Below are 19,517 nucleotides of genomic sequence, written 5' to 3'. Positions count from 1 at the left end.
AAGTTGCTATTCAGTGTGGGATATACCAGGGAGATGCTTTGTCCCCATTGCTGTTCTGCAAAGGCCTGAACCCCCTCAGTGAGATGATTAACAAGACTAGCTACAAATACCAGGGACTCCCACAAGCAAATCTAAACTATGAAGATGCCATTAGGAAACCCGCAACCATGAAATACCTGCTGAGACTACGGCAAGTCATGAGAAGTCAGCTGAATGGGAAGAACAAGATACCATGCTGGAATAGTCAGGTGGCAAAAGGCGGAGAAGCCACTGGCATTAAGACAAGAAGGCTCCTTACCATACAGGGATGGTTTCACCCCATATCCAACACCTTGATTTTGTATGCTAAGCAGAAGACAGGTGGCTGAGGACTAGTTAGTATCATAATCACTATCCAGGATAAAACATCAACGATACATGGGTATATGAGGAGGAGCAAGGAAGGGAACCATCATGGAAGGATAGTTTCCTACATGGCATGTACCACCAGCAGATAGAAGAAGTGGCTAATGTTGAGAAACTCTACCAATGGCTGGATAAAGCCAGTGGCTGGTATAGTATACAGTAGGGGTGGGGAACTCCAGGCCTCGAGGGCCCAGCTATCACCACACCTGAATCAAATGATTAGTTCATTACCAGGCCTCTGGAGAACTTCAAGACATGTTGAGGAGGTCGTTTAGCCATTTAAATCAGCTGTGTTGGATCAAAGGCACATCTAAAACCTGCAGGACACTGGCACTCGAGGCCTGGAGTTCGACACCTGTAGTATACAGGAACATGTGTGCCGAGTATGGAGTGGAAGTCCTGAGGTCAAAACGGGATACACCCTGCAGGGTGGCTGAGAAAGACCAAGCCAAGATCCTATGGGACTTGGTGGACAAGCAGAAGAGTGTAGCTAGATGTAGCTATACCAAGTAACAGCAACATTGGGAAGAAGGAAGAAGGAACTCGAGAAGCTTGGAAATACCAAATGCTAAGTACAGAGCTCGAGAAGGTGAGGCGGGTGAAGGCAGCAATGGTCCCCATGGTAAACAGAGAACTTTGGGCAGTGACCCCCAAACTGAACAGCTGCAGCAGATCCATGAATAACATCCAAGGTCTCTGTCTAAAAGACCACAGTCCTAGGAATAGCAAAGCTACTTTGCAGGACCTCTGGTAGAGATCCTGAGCTTGAAAATCCTACCTCCTTACTGAAAATGTGAGGGTCCTGCTTCTCGTATAAGTGTCCAACTCTGAAGCCAGGTTTACTTGAAAACATGAGAAAAAATTAACGTAATCTATCAACACTGAAAAGGTTATAATGGAAGTTACTAGTCATTGTCGGAAACTGTCACTTTTAATCATAAGCACATGCCCACCTGTCACTAAATTGCAAATGTGCCCCTTTTAATTTCTGTTCATATAATTTATGGTCTTCAGTGTGCATTCTCACTGAAAAAGATGCAAACTTATCACCAGTATATGTCACACTCTAACAAATCCAACTCCAGCAAAACCTCCTCTCCGTTGTCTAAACACAATATTAAAAACCTGAAGGGAATGTTGCACATTCTACGCCCTCTTTTTTCTACAGTAAGGGACATTTCAGTGCATAATGGAAAAACCTGTTGCAATTTTCCACATCTGTGTGGCAGCTCGGTTTATCCACTCATTGGCACTAGCCAATTTGTCCACATGCATGCATACACATCTGTATCGACATGTGCCACTGTGTGAGTATATCTGTTTACCTCTTTTTGTACCAGCATTCTGCAGCACACGAGGGATTGTTGGGTTATCAGTGTAATTGGATCACCTCCCTGTCATCTTGTCCTGGTGTTTGTTGATAGACCCTGTTTTAATTTGGCCTTTGTCTCTAATCTGCGGTAGCTGGCCCTCATCTCAGTAATCCCTCAGATAAGTGGCAGACAGACTGGGTATCCAAGGAGCAGCAGCCATGTGCCCTGGTCCTGTTCTGTAAGCCTCTGTAAATATGATGGCGAAGGCTATTTAATGGGGGAAAGGAGAGCGAGATGAAAGGCAGAAATGGATAAGAGAATGTGTGTTATGAACCTGGGCTTCAGTTGGAAAGCCTGGGAACTTGACTCTACAGTCACACCAGGGTCAATAGAAGGTGTCAGCAAAGGTCAGTGAGGTTTCTGGTATTTTGTAGATATTCCTCTGGATGTCTCTCATAGTGGGGATTATTGCTGAGAGTCACTATCACAAAGGTTACAGTCGTTGACAAAGACATTTCAGCCTAATAGCCTTCACATCATCTGATATTTCAAAAAGCGAGAATAAGACTGTAATCATAATTTAAACTCACGTGCAAATATTGCAAAAGGATTGCAAATATTCTTGTAAAACAATGAGCACTGCAAAAATAAGTTCTTACATTTTACATATTGTCATTATCTTTTGTAATAAATCATTGTCAATGTATATCTGTCTGACATGTTTGGGCAATATATATATATATATATACACTCTTTTACTCTTTACCCAAACTAAATTAAAAACAGAGAAAAGAAGAAAAACATTTCTGAAAAACATATTTAAACATTATGCTCTATGAATTTAATTTACTCACATATTTTGTTGTATTAGTATTTTACACTGATCTTCATACACTCGATCTCCATGCTTAATCCAGTGGCCCAGTGCGTTTCCCATGTTATCATAGCCACCGATGAGAGAGAAGCAGCACTTTTTCTTCCAGAGCTGCTCAGTTGCTCTTTTGCATAGCTGAAGTCATGGGATTCTGGGTGACCGCTTCGGCATCTGATGCTTACCAGGGTGTTTGCACGCAGGAAGGATATGGAAAGGCTAGAGCAGTGAGGTGACAATTTAGTCCTGAAACCCCAGCAACTGTCTGATCCTCCCCTCTGACAGAGAGAGAGAAAGAGAGAGAAGAATCCATAGTCCCAATCTCGTTTGGAGATGAGCCTTATTGAATTAGGACAGAATGAGAACATGGGGCAAGATTTCAAATTCTTCATAAATGCCTGAAGATCCATTACTTAGTCTTGGCAGGACTTAAGCTCTTTTAAGCCGACAGTAAAACCAATGAGTACACTGAGGAATGGCAGCCATCAAGAGAGGACTTCTTGTAACCACTAGGGAGTTCAGGTTCATCCCTCAGGCATGCAGATATGTCCAGCTGTCTGAAGGAAGGAGGTCAACAACTGCATTGTTTTAACATTTCATTGGTGATTCCATCATTAAGCGATTCATTTTTTACCCCTTTCTGGCCTTCACATGTAACTCAAGTATGACTGGTTATTTTTATTTGTTTTACTTGAATCTAAAAGATAAAATATTTGATTTTTATCCACACTGTTTTGTCTCCTAACTTTTATCTCCTAAATTTTAGCTAAGGAAGCATGACTCTGACTCAAGGACCACCTAGTATTTCCAAAAAGACCAGGATATCAAATATGTATTTTGGTAATTTGCTGGTTCAGTCATTATTGGAATTATTTTCAAGGATAAGAATGGTCTATGATATTTAGTTATGTATGTATGTATTTGTAATGTCTTTTTGTAATAAGACAGCATTTATATAAATATTACAAATGAAAAAAATAGAACTTTGCAATTTCCTTATTCTACAGTTATTGTATGTTTTCCCATAATAATACCCTCTCATTTGGATTACCAGGAAAGTCGACATGAAGACTTAATTGGTTACCTGAAGAAAAAAAAAGCAAAAATTTAAATCAAATCATAAAAAAATCACATTTGAACAAATCTAATTCAGGAGAGAATAACTGTAACTGACATGTTGTTTAGTTGGACAGAGATGGGGCTTCTGCAGTACCACAGTTCACTTATAATTTAAAATATATTCTCAGTATTTTAGTTTTGGTTTAATTTGCACAAATTTAGTTTTGCTGGGGCTGATTTAGAAATATCTGTGTCTTAAATGTCTGACTTCAACTTATTGCTGTAGAATTAAATCTTATTTTTGCTTGTTTTCCTCACAACCAGTGTCCCAGTTTGATTTAACAGCATGCCATCTTTACAAGGACAATTTCTCTTAAAGAATGTTGTTGTTGAAAGCTATAACTAGGTGGACATTGCTATAGATTTTTTTTAATACTCTAGTCACCACAAGCAAGATTCCATTTACTGTCATTGTACTGGGGCATAGACAGAAGAATAAAGCTGAGTAAAGTTGGGAACTGTGAAAATAACAGTCTTAAAAATTTTTTTAAAAGTGGTCATGATCCCAGCAGAATCCTCACTGCTCTCTCAATGCAGACACCTCTGACAGGCAGCTTTGTCTTTGCCCTGCTCTTTGCGCAGGAGTCTGGTTCATGCCATCTCTAGGCCTCCTCATGCACCAGCCCTGTTTGCCCTGTCCTCCCCAACAGTGCGGGGCTCAGCGGCCTGTTTGTTTTAATCAGCACTATGTTTGCCAAAGAGCTTACCTCAGGAGATGGGAGTCCTTGTGTGCTTTCCTGCAATGCAGAGAAGACAAGCCTAGGGGTGGGGCGGGTGAAGAGATGGGTGGCAGGAGCATGTCTTTATGGCGTTAACATATATTTTCACTGTTATTTTAAGTTTTTAGTGAAGTGTGTTTTTTCAATACCAATAACTACTATTTTATTTTTTGGTATTATTTTTATCATCTTCTGTTTACTGATCAATAATAACAAAACCAAATGTGGGAGAATTGAGAATTTTGAGACAAAATGACAATAAAGATAAAGTATTTCTTTTTCGTGATTTTATGATAATTGTGTTATAATATTTAGTCAAATCATTTAAATAAAAAAAATATAATTTAAAAAATGTTTTTTTTTTCAACGGTTCATTAATCTAGAACTGTGAAGTGAAGATGCATGCATCCTGTTTTCTACATGTCATAAATTTGTGACCTTTCATCTTATTCCTCTTTGAGATGGGAATGAGCCCTTGCCTTAAATTGAGAAGCCCAAGTAGTGTTGGGTCTTTTTCCTTTTCCCCACAATGTGAAGCAGTATGGATGGAAGGATTTTTAGTCAGTGCCATTGACAAGTCTTCACTCTCTTTACTGATAATACGCCCAACTGTACCTCTTTTCACACTGTAACTCTCATTTTGTAAAGTTGCCAAAATTTCGAAGTGCAGCTTGTAACAATTTCAGCCATCTGACAAAAAGTTTGCAATGTGGATTTTTAATGATCTGTTCTCCATTTGATCTATTTTGTGTAGCATACAGAGATATTTAAAATCAAAGTATGCTATAAAACATGCCCAAAATAATCTTATTTATTTGTGTTGTGCAAAGTTTTCCTCTTTGTGAAGCACAGCATTGCTCTTCTAGTTGAATGCTTTCATTACATGTCCACTTTTGGCATTCACATGCGCCACACTTCCCCCTCCCTCTACCTATTTGTTCTCGATTTCTTCACCGTCTGCCAGTCAGATTAGCATCAGCCTTCATTTAGCACGTCCACTCAGAGCCAGACATACCATCTTTGGCATCAAACCCTTCTGTCAGGCCTGAATCTCAATAGCATCATCTCAGCCCACAACCTTTCCAACACCCTCTTTTGTCACCAGCACAAAGTTGATTCTATTTACCCACCATCCCACTGATCTTTTGCACAAACAACCCAAGCTGAAGGAGGGAATGCAGAGACATCAGCCAGCCACCGAAACAACCAAGCAGTTAGCTTGCCCACCAAACAACTTTAGTTGTCTGTAAAACCCATCTGCTGGAAGCAGCATTAGTTGCAATATCCAATTCAATCCCTTCCCTCAACCTTCCAGAAAGCTTTTAGCCACATTTTAGCACACAAAAGCTGCTGCTGTGGCCTTTGTAGCCCGAGCTTCTATTTAAGAAGGTGAGGGTGAAGATGCAGGGGGAAGAAATCAATAAAGTGTCCTGGCTCTTAATCTTCTTGGCCTGCAATGGAGGTGTTTTAGGTTGGGAGAGGGGAGGAAGGAGAGTGAAGGGAGGTAGACTGTTTTTGTCATTCATAAGCTTTGCTGACAAATCCTTGACATCATTTGGCTGATTGTATCGATAACTTCTTCCCTGGACTGCAGAGGACAAATCGAGATCACTTGTCTGGCTTTGTTGGGGTGGTGGTGTGAAACAGGGGGTTAGGGTGATGGTTGTGCAGCCATTGGGTAGGAGAGAGGATCATGTCCCGGACAAAGCTGGCACTCGCAGTCTTGGCTGTGACACTGGCAGCCGAAGGTATTTCTACCAGAGAGAAGTTCAAAGGTTATAGCAAGAGAAGATCCTTGTGAATAAATCCTTGTGAGTAAATCAACCAAGGGTGAACAACTGATTGTCATCCCAGTATAAAGCTGCAGATCACTTTATGTCACGACACTGACCATTCTATCTGAAAATCGACAAGAACAGAGGGCAAATTAAAAAATGCAGTATTTCAACTCTGACTGATGGCCATTTTAACATAATAAAAAACAAAGAAACACTCACACAACCCTAAAAAGCATTTGTCACTCATAAGCATTCTCACTCACAAATTTGTATTCGTATTTTCATCATAGGGTTATTTCACATAGAAAAAAGGAACAGTTGTTTTCTCCTGCCTGCTGTTTTGACAGTTGTGAGCTTGGGTGTCAAATGGCAAATCTCTTAATCTGCCCCTATTAAAAAGAAAAACATGACACTGTCTGGTATTTTCATACACATTCCCATCTCTACCAAAATGCATGGAATAGGAAATACTATAATAATACAGAGGTATTAAGATTACATAATTTGTATAAAAAGACACAGATACCACTCCCCTGACATCCAGATCGGCGCTTGTCTAACCTTTAGTTAAAGGGTTGCATGGTATATGTGTTTCTCTCCCACACGTATGCTATCCCACGCTCCTCTGACCTTCCTCTCTTGATTTCATTTTTTAAAAAGCATCTCAGGTATCTTTTTTTTTATTATTTATAATTCAGGTCAGCTGTGTACCATTGCTGTTGCTTTCCTCAGAGCCTACATACAGTACCTCCCTTCCCCATTTTCATTCCTATTCACAGCCTTTGTGCATGTCTGATTCCAAATTCAAGTGCTTAATTTTCTGCTTTTTTTTTTGTAGATTTGGAGGTGGAACCAGGTATGCAACTCTTCAGGAAGCGCGTAACTGAAACTGCAAATGCTTTTTACTAATAAAACAAAAGACATGCAATCAACTGTATAAGCCGTGTGAGCATTTGAGCTAAGTGCAAAAAAACAAAATTGCATTGGTTTATATCGTATTTTGCTTATTTTAAATTTTAACTACATAGGTCATGCAAAACATTGTTTTATACCTAACCTGGATTACAGACCTAAATACCTTGCTGGATAAAGTGGGATTGTGAATGTCACAGTTGATTAAAAATTGTTCTTCTCATTATGGCATAAAAATGGCTCTTTAAGATTATATGATCCATTTAGACCATGTCAACCACCACGTTCTCTAACAAAAAAACAGGAAAAAAATATCTTTACCAACATGCCTAAAGTGAAAGGCACCAAGAAATGAAAATTAAGTAAAACTGTCTGAAATCTTGTATGAGAAATAGAATGGGATTTAGTTTTCTAAGTTTTCAGTAGCATATCGCAGCAATTATGTAAATTCTAACCACATTTTTGAGAAAATTTATTAAGAGAAGGGAAACTAAACAACTTCTACAAAAAAAATAGGACACAGTGAGCTAAGATACAGAAGAGAGACTAAATATGTACTATTGTATTGTAAGATTTTATTTCTGGTAAGGTTGGGGAGCACTTATTGGTTGGGGAAGCTTATTGTACAGTGAAAACAAAGGTACAAAAAACAAATACTAAGTTAATAGTAGTGAGTGTAACCAAAATGATATAAAACGGAAATGTGAAAACCAGAGTCTCCGGGATCCCCTTTTCAACAACAGCACCCTCTTCTTCTTAAAGAGGACTTTAATGTTCTCTGCTACAACCTCACAGCATTTCAGGAAATGATTTGTGTGAATCATTTACAAATATCTTAATCTCAACTAGTCCACACTGTGATACACTATTTAAAATGTTATATATTTTTTAAAAATTCCCTTCTCGCCCTTGTGGTCAGTCTATCCTTCAAGCTCGGGTCCTCTACCAGAGGCCAGGGAGCTAGAGGGTCCTGGGCAGTATCTTAGCTGTTCCTAGGACAGTGCTCTTCTGGACAGAGATCTCAGATATTGTTCCTGGGATCTGCTGGAGCCACTTGCCTAGCTTGGGGGTCACTATATCAAGTACTTCGATTACCTCCGTTCCATGATGCCTGCTAGCATCTTGCACCCTGCTATTATGTGCTAGATTGTCTCAAGGGCATCTTTACACAGCCTGCACCTGAGGTTTTCCTGAATTGATAGACCCCAGCATCTATAGAGCTTATCCTGAGAGCTTGTTCCTGTGCTGCCACAATTAGTGCCTCTGTGCTGTCTTTTCAGTCCAGCCACTAGTAGGATTGCCGGTGGTACATACGATGTTGGGGCCTGTCCTTACCTGATGGTTCCTGCTCTTTCTTGGGTTTCTTCTTGCTGAGGTATTCACTGAGCACGTAGTCGGTTGTGGCTATCTTCCTGATTTACTTGTGGATGTTTGTTGTCTCATCCTAGCCAGTAGTCCTTGGCCTCCTTCCTTCCACTTGGTGTACAGCGTCAAAGTGCTGGACTTGGGATGAAGCCCTCCATGCATGGTCAAGAGCTTCCTGGTCTTGACGTCAGTGACTTCCATCTCCTCATTTGGTTTGCTTGGTGGTCTCAGCTTTCCTAATATCCTCTTCATGGTTCCCATTTGCCTGTGGGGTCTCCAGGTACTGGTCGCTGTCCTTAATGTCTGTCGTATGTCTGTCAATGTCTGTCTATCGTCAGTCAGATTAGTTTCAGCTGTGGATATAGCTGACCAGATTGTGGTGGCACGAATGAGGAATAACCAGGGAAGGTGACTAAGGGATGTTGACAACGCCACCTGGGGGGAGAGGTACACCCCAGGAAAGATTTTTATAGCCAATGTAGATATTACACAAGCTACCAAAGCCCACAGGCTCGTTATTAACAGCAGAGGTGAGGCAGATCAGTTTTACAAATCAAAATGTATTAAGAAAAACTGCTAAAAGCATAGAACTGTAAAATCAGAAAAGTTCTTAAGGTAGCAGGGCTGAGCCTGCAAGACGGTTAATTAAAACTCTTTATTAACAAACAATGATTAAAATGACCAGGCTCGCTGCCACGATGCTACCCTAGAACAATAACAGCGTGATAAAATAACTAAACAAAATAGTGGAGACCGGCCACTTGAGGAGGCAACCTACCAGGAGTGCCCAAGGGTGCCACCGATTACTCACCCATCTACTTCCTCTGCAAACCTCACTGTCACTCACCGTTTGGAAAAAAATGTGGGTATAGTCTAGAAGCACTGAAATTTCAAAGCAACTTGTCCTTGAATAGTTTCAGCTTTAGCTGCCAGTGTGTCTTTGTGTGTATCTACAGCCCAGTGTTTCTGTTGAGTCTTGTTGTGTTGTACTGTTTATCTGTCTGTTTGATGAGCTACCTGGTTTTGTTACTTTGTGTTTTTGTGACAGTTTGCTGATTTTTCACTTTTAACCAGTCAAATACATAGCTCGTCTTTGGTTAATTACTCTACCTGTCAGTGGGTTTGCATTCTGGTCCTCATTTCAACTTATTCCACAACATGTCAAGCAAAACTTGACATCTTTAATCACAGCTGGTAACTTGCAGGTTTTTGCCATTTTAACATTGCGATTTTTGCAGTAAGGCTTTTGTAAAGGTGTGTAATTTGACATGATCTTGACAAATCCTCCCCACAGTGCGATGTCATTCATCAATTGCTAGAAATGTAGCACAATACTTGTTTTTAACTGCTGTAGAACATTCAGGGATAGAGCCCGGTCACTGCTCTGTGTATGGTTTACTTAGTGAGTCACACATACACAACAAAGGCAGTACAGATTAGAAGTTTTACAGTTTACAGGTTTATGTACACTGACTTCCCACTTTTAATGAAAAGCAGCATTATGTCTTGGCATACATCATTTAAGAAGTATGAGAAGCATGAGGAGTATGGTTCCAGATGGGAAAAACCATGAAAGTGATCAGAATATTTCTTCATTTTCTGTCAAATGATTGTTCTGAATGTCAAACTACATGTTTGCTCATTTCTTCTTCTTCTTTTTTTTTTTATTTCTGATTAAATTAAATCAAAATGACTACAATAAACTGGCAGAACTATGAACGATCCAAATTGAAATTGTTCTTTAAAACCAATGACAAAGTTACAGTATGAGTGGCAGGCACATTTGGCCAAGGTCAGAGGTATTTGCAGTGGATACGGAAAGTATCAGAAGGGAGAGCAAACTGCTCCTCCTCCCCTCCCCCAAACCATTGTTGTGCCCCGTATCCTCTTGTGCATCCAACTTCAATTCCACTTCAGTTTTTATCAACCTTCTGCTCACCTCTCAAGGAGATAGGATTCAAACCCTGACACAAATTAGCGCCCCAGATTGACTTGATACTGCCACACCCAGGGGACATACCACAAAAAAGGAGGCCCACATTTTCCCCCCTCCTTTCATTTCAGCCTGTTTTCTATATCTCCTGCTCTTGCCCTCTATGTCCTGTGTCCTTCCATTTTTTTAAATCCTCAACTCCTCCTCCTTCACTTATATCCCCTTTCCTCATCCTGTCCATCTTCCACCTCATCTTGTGTTTCCCTGTGCGTGCCTCCTTGTCAGTCAGCTGTCTGAGTGACATTCCACCTACTCCTTCACTGTGATGGACAGACGCCGACGGGTTCTGATAGAGTAATTTGCTTATAAAAAACAGGGTAGAATAAGAAAAAAGACAGTTGTGAGGCCAAGTGATTATATTAAGAACAGAGAGGAGAGAGTGAAGCAATAGGGGAGGGTATTCCATTTCCTTTCATCACGGCGGCTGATAAATGGATCGCAGACAGTTTCCATTTACTGTGCTTTTTTTTTTCTTCCCCTGACATTTTTGAAACAGAAGCCAATGGCAAGTCAGAGGCCACAACAGAAACAAGTGCCACAGAAAATCCTAACATTGTTTGATTCCACCTCATACAGTACAGCATGGGTTTATGTTCTGTGGAACAGCAGCACAAGTGGGAACTAAGCCTACAACTATGACAATGTTAGCTATGCATAGTTTACATGGATACTGAATGTTATACCTATGTTATACTATCAAAAAGACAGTGTCAAAAATTATCCCAGAAGGAAGTCAGATCACAATATGCAAATCACTTGACTGTTAAAAGTTTCATTATTTCAAATACTCAGAGCAAACTGATTGTTTAAAAAAAACCTAATCTTTCCACTGTTTGTGCCTCCCAATCTGCAATTGTTTTTAAATATATTTACCTTTAATCTTCATGGTGAGCTCCACTGTTGTTCACCTTTCTGTTCAAGACAACTTTTCAACCAAGCAGTGTTCGACGTGCATGTAGCATAATCATAATTGGGCTATGTGGTGTTGACATTTAGTTCTGTCTGCATAAATGAAATTCCAACATCCAGAATCTCTCTCTCAACAGTCAAAGACCCAAGAACACCAACTAAGGGCTATAATTTCTGCAAAAGTTGATTCTGTTCATCTGGATGTAGCGTTTTCAGTGGGAGAAACGTTTCGTCACTCATCCAAGCGACTTCTTCAGTCTCGGCTGACTGCAGGCTTACACAATTTTATAAACAGTACATTTGCATAATGACTGAAACCAGCCCACTGAGGGAACAATGGGCTGGGCGGTCAGTTCCTGCAAGGCCTACTGATCAAAGACCACTGATCACTGGCCATAAGTACCATTCCCATTCTCCCACTGAAAACGCTACGTCCAGATGAACAGAATCAACTTTTGGAGATTTACGTACTTACCTGAATGATTGAGAATGCATCAAGACGCTATACATTCTGCATTATTCACTGGGGAATAATTAGACAATTAATTATAGTATTAGTATCTAGGTATTAATAAACTCTTTGGTCAATGTTGTTTTAATTGTTATGTAATAAAAACAAACAAATGTTTTTCTTTGTTTTGATTTGATCAAACTTGAGAATTTACTTTGTCTTTTACTGCTTCTAACTGCAGTTATATTGCAGTATTTTTTGCTTCTTGAATTGTTCTAACAATTTGAGATATTCAGTGATGTCTTATATTCTAGTAATCATGTTTCACATTCCACACATGTCACTTATTGAGAAAATTAGGCTAGCTATGCAAAATAAAAACAATAATGCCTGTAGCAACTCTAGCAGGACACAATTTATCTGTCAAATAAACACAAAAATGTTCAGGGATGCTGCGTCCAAGTAATGGCAAATTTCATATATGAGCTACGTAAAGGAATATCCACACACACAAACCGAGGGTGGTGAGCAGCTCATGCGGGGCTGTCCGGCCTGGTAGTGATTACTCACAGATAGTATTGATCTCAGATGCAGACCTCATTCATTGCAGGATGACTAGCAGCAGATGAGATGAGGCTTATTGCTGAGCAGGACTGTTCTCTGTCATCTGGAAAACCACAAGGGTAAATTATTGGCGCCTTGAATAAGTAAACGTGAAGGTAGGCTTTATATCTTACTCAGCAACGTTACATAACGTTCAGTCAGTGAATGAGGCTGAACTTTGTATTAAACAAAAAAGATGAGATAAACATAAATATTGGGCTGAGACGCAAAAATCATAAGAAATACTTAGTTTAACTTGACTAATTCAGTAACTTGATTCACATTTATTCAAGTAATATGAAGAGCAGCTGAAACACTGAAATATTTCCTCAATACAATAAAAATTCTCAGATGAGAATACAGCTTAACCTTAAAATCCTCATTAACCAAAATAGCTCCTTTTAGAAAACTATTCAGTAGATTATAGCTGTAATTACAATCCACTGTAAAATATTGCATCACATCTTATTTTGATATAATATTACATGGTAATACATAATATTAAGCTCAACCTGCAACAACAAAAACAAAAAAAATCTTTTCAGTTCATGTTTAGTGCTTAAATGTGCCATTTTTATGACATTTATCATCTGTGATATTTTAATATCTTGTTAAATGATGAACACCAACACATTGAGAGAGTACACGTCACTTTCAGTGTGTTTGCTGAAGTCTGTCAACATAATACTTAAAACTGTTGCACGGTGGGAAACTGTTAGGGTTCCTGGATTGATTCCCAGTATTTTCAGTTTGTTCCAGTTCTCTGTTTATTTTCCACATGTTCACATTTCCTGTTTTATTATGTCACCCATCTGTCTCTGTGCAGTACGTTCTATTCTACTTCCTACGTATTGTTAGTTAGATTAAGTTCAGCTGTGTAGAATAGAATAGAATAGAATTCAACTTTATTGTCATTGCACATGCACAGGTACAGGGCAACGAAATGCAGTTTGCATCCATCCAGAAGTGCTTTAGTGATATAGATATATTACAATATATATTAGCAATAATATAGATATGTGAGTATATTACAGAAATGGGTCTATTATGGTATGTCATAATGTACACGGTATGAAGTATGTTGTGAATATTCTATAACTATAAGTATGTACAGGCTGTAGTGAGTACAAGCTATGTACAGGATATGAACAGGATATAAATATGAAAAACTATACAGAATATGAAATAAATAACTTTACAGAATCTGGGATATACAGCTATACAGAAATGGGAACTATGCAAGTTGTAAACAGTTGTAGGATTAAAGATTATCGAATGTACAGAATGATTATTTACACAGAGTTATACAGTAGTGCAGTTAAGATAAGTGAGGGTGTAGATAGTTTCTACAGAGGCTATATAAAGTGCTAGTGGTTGTGAGTGGTGGTTCAGTCCATGTTATTATTGTGTTTGAGGGTACAGTTGTCCATTGTGGGTGTGTGTATGTTCAGTCCATGAGTTTAACGTGGGTCAGATGTCAGGAGGCAGAGTTCAGGAGTCTGACAGCTGTGGGGAAGAAGCTGTTCCGGTACCTGGTGGTCTTAGTCCGGAGGCTCCTGTGGCGCCTCCCAGAGGGCAGGAGGGTGAAGAGTCCATGTGATGGGTGACTGGGGTCTTTGATGATTTTCCCAGCCCTTTTCAGACACCGCTTCCTGTAGATGTCTTTTATGGCAGGAAGTGGTGCTCCGGCAATGCGCTGGGCAGTTTTCATGACCCTCTGCAACGCCTTCCGGTCCGAGGCAGAGCAGTTCCTGTACCAGACTGTTATACAGTTGGTCAGGATGCTCTCGATGGTGCAGCGATAGAAGTTCACCAGGGTGTCTGAGGACAGGTGGTTCTTCCTCAGAGTCCTCAAGAAGAAGAGACGCTGGTGAGCCTTCTTGACCAGCTTGGAGCAGTTGGTCGTCCAGGTGAGATCCTCGGAGATGTGGACTCCCAGGAACTTGAAGCTGCTCACACGCTCCACAGCTGTCCCCTTAATGTGGATGGGTGGATGTGGGTCAGCATTCCTCCTGTAGTCCACGATGAGCTCCTTGGTCTTCTCGGTGTTAAGCAGCAGGTTGTTTCTGTCGCACCACTCAGCCAGACGATCCACCTCCTCCCTGTAGGCGGCCTCATCGTTGTCACTGATGAGGCCAATCACCGTGGTGTCATCTGCAAACTTAATGATGGTGTTGGAACCATCAGCAGGTCTGCAGTCGTGGGTGAAGAGGGAGTAGAGGAAAGGGCTCATCACACAGCCTTGTGGTACACCGGTGTTCATTGTGATGGTAGATGAGCAGCGGTTATCCAGCCGGACATGTTGGGGGCGGTTGGTCAGGAAGTCCAGTAACCATTTGCAGATGAGGGAACTGATACCCAGGTCTGTCAGTTTCCTGATGAGTTGTGAGGGGTGGATCTATTGAATGCTGAACTGAAGTCTATAAACAGCATTCTGGCGTAGGTGTTGTTGTTGTCCAGGTGTGAGAGGACAGAGTGCATTGCGATGGAGACTGCATCCTCTGTGCTCCTGTTCCGGCGGTATGCGAATTGGTGGGGGTCCAGGGTGGGGGGGAGACAGGATTTGAAGTGTGCTAGGACCAGTCGCTCTAAGCACTTAGTGATGATGGGGGTGAGTGCTACTGGGCGGTAATCATTGAGGCAAGATGGGTTGGAGTTTTTGGGTATCGAGACAATGGAGGTGGATTTGATTTGTACTCACTGGTATCTAATCATCAGCATTAGCCACTTTATTTAAACCCTCAGTTTCTCTCAGTTCATTGTCTTGTCATTGTTGCTGTCAATCCCACATGTGTGTTTCCAGTTCAGTTCAGCCAGCCAGCCAGCCTATCTCTTACATTCTCTTTATCCTGCCCACAAGTACTTTTTTCAGTAACGTGTAATCTAACGAATTACTATTCCTATCGTTACAACGCCGTTACCGTTACTAACAAGAAAATGCGGTACGGTCGCGTTAGTATTTTTCAACAAACAGATGGTTGAAGCAGCTTACCGCACATAAGTAATCTGGGCGCTACAGCTTTAAGCAGCTGCGCGCACTCCCGCGGGCAGCAATCGCTTTCTGCCCGACGATCACTTTTTGGCACAACACCTGGAGCTAGGGGGCAAAACAAGCGCATGAGTGCTGCTGTTTGACTGAGGAAGAATAAAGTAGTCGTGGTAAGACAATCACACAACTACTTTAAGATGACAAAGCAACAAGGTGATATACACTGAAAAAAGAAAATAGTTGAACCAACTTAATTGAATTATTTCAAATGGTAACACCAAATTTAATTAAGTTCTTTGAAATGAAGTTAATACATTAGATTAACACAACTGATTTAAGTTAGATGTACTTAATAAATTAATTGTTGTCAAATAAACATTTTGCATTAATCCAACTTAAAATTAAGACATTTCAACTTAAAATTTTCAGTTTTTCCAACCCAATAATTTGCATAACCCAAAAGTAAAATATTGCTCTTTGCTAACCTAATAATGTGGTTTAGTGTAAATTGCTTTTTGTAGTGACTCTAAAATGAAATTTTAGTTTGTTTAATAAAGCTTAAATCAAAATTTTAAGTTGGCTGAAAATATTTTTCAAAAATTCAAAATCCAATGTTTTTTTTGTTAAATGCTTTATTGTATAAATGTAATAAAGTATTACCTTTATGGCAACCAACACAGCTTTTGGTCAAACACATTACACATTTGTCCTTTTTAAAACACATATGCACAAAATGCAAGTAACGCTTAGTAGGACCACAAAGTTGTCATCAAAGTGTAAAGTGCAACACAGTATTACACAAATATCAATCTCAACACATATAGTGTCAACTATGAAAAAGTGCCCCAAGAGTATACAGAAACTTCTCTTCAGCTATAGCCAATGAATAAATATCTGAACAGTGTAGCTGACCAATGGGGATGAAAAAATATAAACACTCCTTTAGAGTTTTAGAATGTCACAACAGTTTGTTGTATAACTGAGCACATCAAACCTGAAATGCAACCTTTCCCTTGAAACGAAGGCAAATATGTCTGAAAAAATAATAATAATAATAATAATACCATACAAAGTATGTATAAAAGCACATTAAATTGGGGTTTGAGGTCTCTTGCAGCATAAAAAAGGCCCAACATCCAAAAGAGACTACATATTTTACATGCTATATGTCCAAACACAGTTGTTCCTTCGCATTATGGCACAAGGCCATTTGTTGGTCATTGTTCTGTGCCATTACTGGGAGCTTTGAAGTTTGCTGATCAAGCTGCTGATCAAGCTGCATGAAGATTTTTTGGAGCACTTCAAAAGTGAAGCGAAAGGGTTTTGGATAAGCTAGGTTGAGTGCATAGATCAAACCTAGAAGCAGGGCACAAGCTGAGGCAACCGAAATTAGTTCATGCAACACTTCCACACCCTCAATGACAATGCCAATGTCTTCAGGTGGCTCCTGCAGTCCCTCCTTTGGCACGTATGACTTTGATCAGCTGACTTGAGTGCATGTCTAACTGGGCCATGAACTTCCACTCAAGAGGAACAGCCATGAGCCTCTGGAACTCTGTATTTATCTAAAAACAAAACACAAATGACACTAGATATTGTATTATGGAACAAAATGCTGAAACTGATTGTATGCCAAAATGTCTATATCCCAAAAAGTATAACATATATGGGAATTCAAAATGTAAATTCTTTCATTAAGTTCAGTGTTATAAAATCTCAACCACATCAAGTTATGACCGATTCATGAAAGTTAACTGCAATAAATCCCGAAGCATACAGACTTCGATCACTTCAGTTCCATTCTTACCTCTTTCTGTGTGAAGAGTGCAGGCCATCTGTCCTTCAGTTCCTGAATGCTTGGTTCTTGGTTTACCACCTCATGTCGTCTGTAGGCAAACGTGTTAGCCATTTTGTCTGCGATGACCCTTTCATTGTCCCTTATCCCGATCTCTGTCAGAAGTTCTAGTCTCACTTTTTCCATGCTGTCCAGAGTCTCACCAGTAGGAAAGGATGGATAAAAGTTAGCTTCAGAACGTTTTGGCTTCTTCACTTTTTTAGCAGGGAAAGCATCTGTAGTAGCTTTAGATTTCAGTGAGTTTACACACAGCTCTGGACACCCCTGTAATTTGAGCTGGGTCCTGTAGTTTGCCATTTTGTACTTCAGTCGTTGTTTCCAACCGTAGCAGCCATTGAATGATCCAGGTTCTTTCAAACATGGGTGCTTTTTGATAAGGGCCTCTGCAGCTGCGCAGAAATGTGCATCCTCTGGATAGGCCTTGTAACGGTAAATTTCTTCTGCAACTCTTTTCAGGATATCATACAGCATTCGGGTGCTTAAAGTCAACATTTTTTGGCTCACACGGTACTCAGTATTCCCCCTCTCTAGCTGTAGCTCTGTGTCATATGAAAATTGGGGAATTGCAAAATCTTCTGGCCACTGTTGTGTTCGAGATGACATAGATTCAGGGGATGAGAGGATAATTGTGTCATTTGATGCCACCGAAATACCGTCATCAGACTCAAATGAAAGAGACAGAGATGAAGTGGACTGATCGGCACTGATCAAAGGTGGATTTGTTTGCTGGTGGATCACTTTGATTGTCCCCAAATTCCGAAGTTCGGTGGTAGAATTCAGATTGAAGAAGTCATTGCCAAAGTCTTGGTCCATGTATTGCAGTCTGAAGTTACCTTTTAACCCAAAGGTAGTCTTTATCGTGCTGAGAAGGTCTTCAAGTAACTCTGGGATGCCATTTGGAAGAGTCAGCTTTTCAATGTTGTTCTCTCCTAAAATCACCTTCAGTCTTGCAGGTGTTGAACCAGCCATGGTGGTCTGAGAACAAAGCACAAGCACAGTTAGTGAGGATCAACATGTAAACCACTGACATTTCCAATTAGGAGAATTTAATGTCAAACTAGAGGAAAAGAGTAGAGATGGACCGATCCGATATTACGTATCGGTATCGGTCCGATACTGACCTAAATTACTGGATCGGATATCGGAGAAAAATAAAAAATGTAATCCGATCCATTAAATATCACGAAAGCACCTCACAAAACTTGCAACGCGCCGTAACTCACCTCAGAACGTTAGCGGAGCAGTATGCATCACGTGATAGAGCAGCTGTGGCATGCGGGACCTGTCGGTGGTCTGGATAGCATGTGGAGCTTCGCTAGCAACCCGGCATTTCATCTCCGACAAAGTTATCCCCGAGAGAAGTAAAGCAAGTGTGTAAGTCCATCTCTGAATGTTTGTAAAGCATTCCTGCGTTAAGCTTAACAAACGATATATGGAGCGACTGCCTCTCCTGCTGCTACTTCAATCATGAAACTGCTTAATGATCAGCTGATCGGCTTTTCTGTCGCGAGTCCGTCTCTCTTGTTTGTTTTTGGCCCACTTTGCACCAGAAAGAGGAAACCAGCGGCTGAACAACAGCAGCACGTTTAAGCTTGATCAGCTGTTGTTAGAATTTATTTAATATTACTTTCTACAACAGGATCTTTTTCTACGTAGCTGACGCTGGTAACTGTGCAGGGGCGGATCTAGCAAAGTTTAGCCAGGGGGGCCGATAGGGCATGAACAGGGAAAAGGGGGCACAAAGACATACTTTTCTTTCTTATTCTCATTTAAAATGTCGAGCTTTTAATAAATAATTATCTGACACCCAAAGTTTTAATTTGATGTAAAATGAATAGAAGTCAATTACTGTATATAGTAACTGTTAAGTCTAATATATATATACCCTAGTAAGCTATAGTACTTTTTACTTTGGGAAGGTACCATCTGTGCAGTCTGCAATTTTGTTGAAGAAAGATGTTGAATCTATTTAATATTTCTTGAAAAATAATTGATTTCTGTGCTTTTTTTTTCACACTGCATCAAATTAAGGTTGATTACGTCGATTAAGCATCATGAGGTGGAGCGTGAGAGGTGGTTCCCTATTTTTTATTTATTTATTTTTGTTGTTGCTGGGAGTTGGAACCCTATTAGTTAGGTTGCTTAATATTTACGCTAAGTACTCTTTAAAATACCAGAATAGGGAGGATGGTGTAGGTTTAAGTTTATTAGATTGATCAGTATTGCTGAACTATG

At 40.1% G+C, this 19,517-nt stretch overlaps 1 protein-coding gene across 1 annotated transcript; it reads right to left on the bottom strand.

The window, feature by feature from the left end:
* Positions 1–16,548: 16,548 nt before the first annotated feature.
* On the bottom strand, positions 16,549–18,343 carry LOC113037040 (uncharacterized). Its single transcript, XM_026193764.1, has 2 exons — positions 17,235–18,343; positions 16,549–16,992 (listed from the first exon to the last, which is right to left on the bottom strand). The coding sequence occupies exons 1-2, from the start codon at positions 18,249–18,251 to the stop codon at positions 16,864–16,866; spliced, it is 1,146 nt and encodes a 381-aa protein (XP_026049549.1). The 5' UTR covers positions 18,252–18,343; the 3' UTR covers positions 16,549–16,863.
* Between the last annotated feature and the right edge of the window lie 1,174 nt (positions 18,344–19,517).

Source organism: Astatotilapia calliptera, chromosome 14, assembly GCF_900246225.1.
Source record: "Astatotilapia calliptera chromosome 14, fAstCal1.2, whole genome shotgun sequence".
In the NCBI taxonomy this organism is placed as follows: domain Eukaryota; kingdom Metazoa; phylum Chordata; class Actinopteri; order Cichliformes; family Cichlidae; genus Astatotilapia; species Astatotilapia calliptera.
Note: the sequence above shows the minus strand (reverse complement) of the source record. Positions and strands in the feature narration are given on the sequence as shown.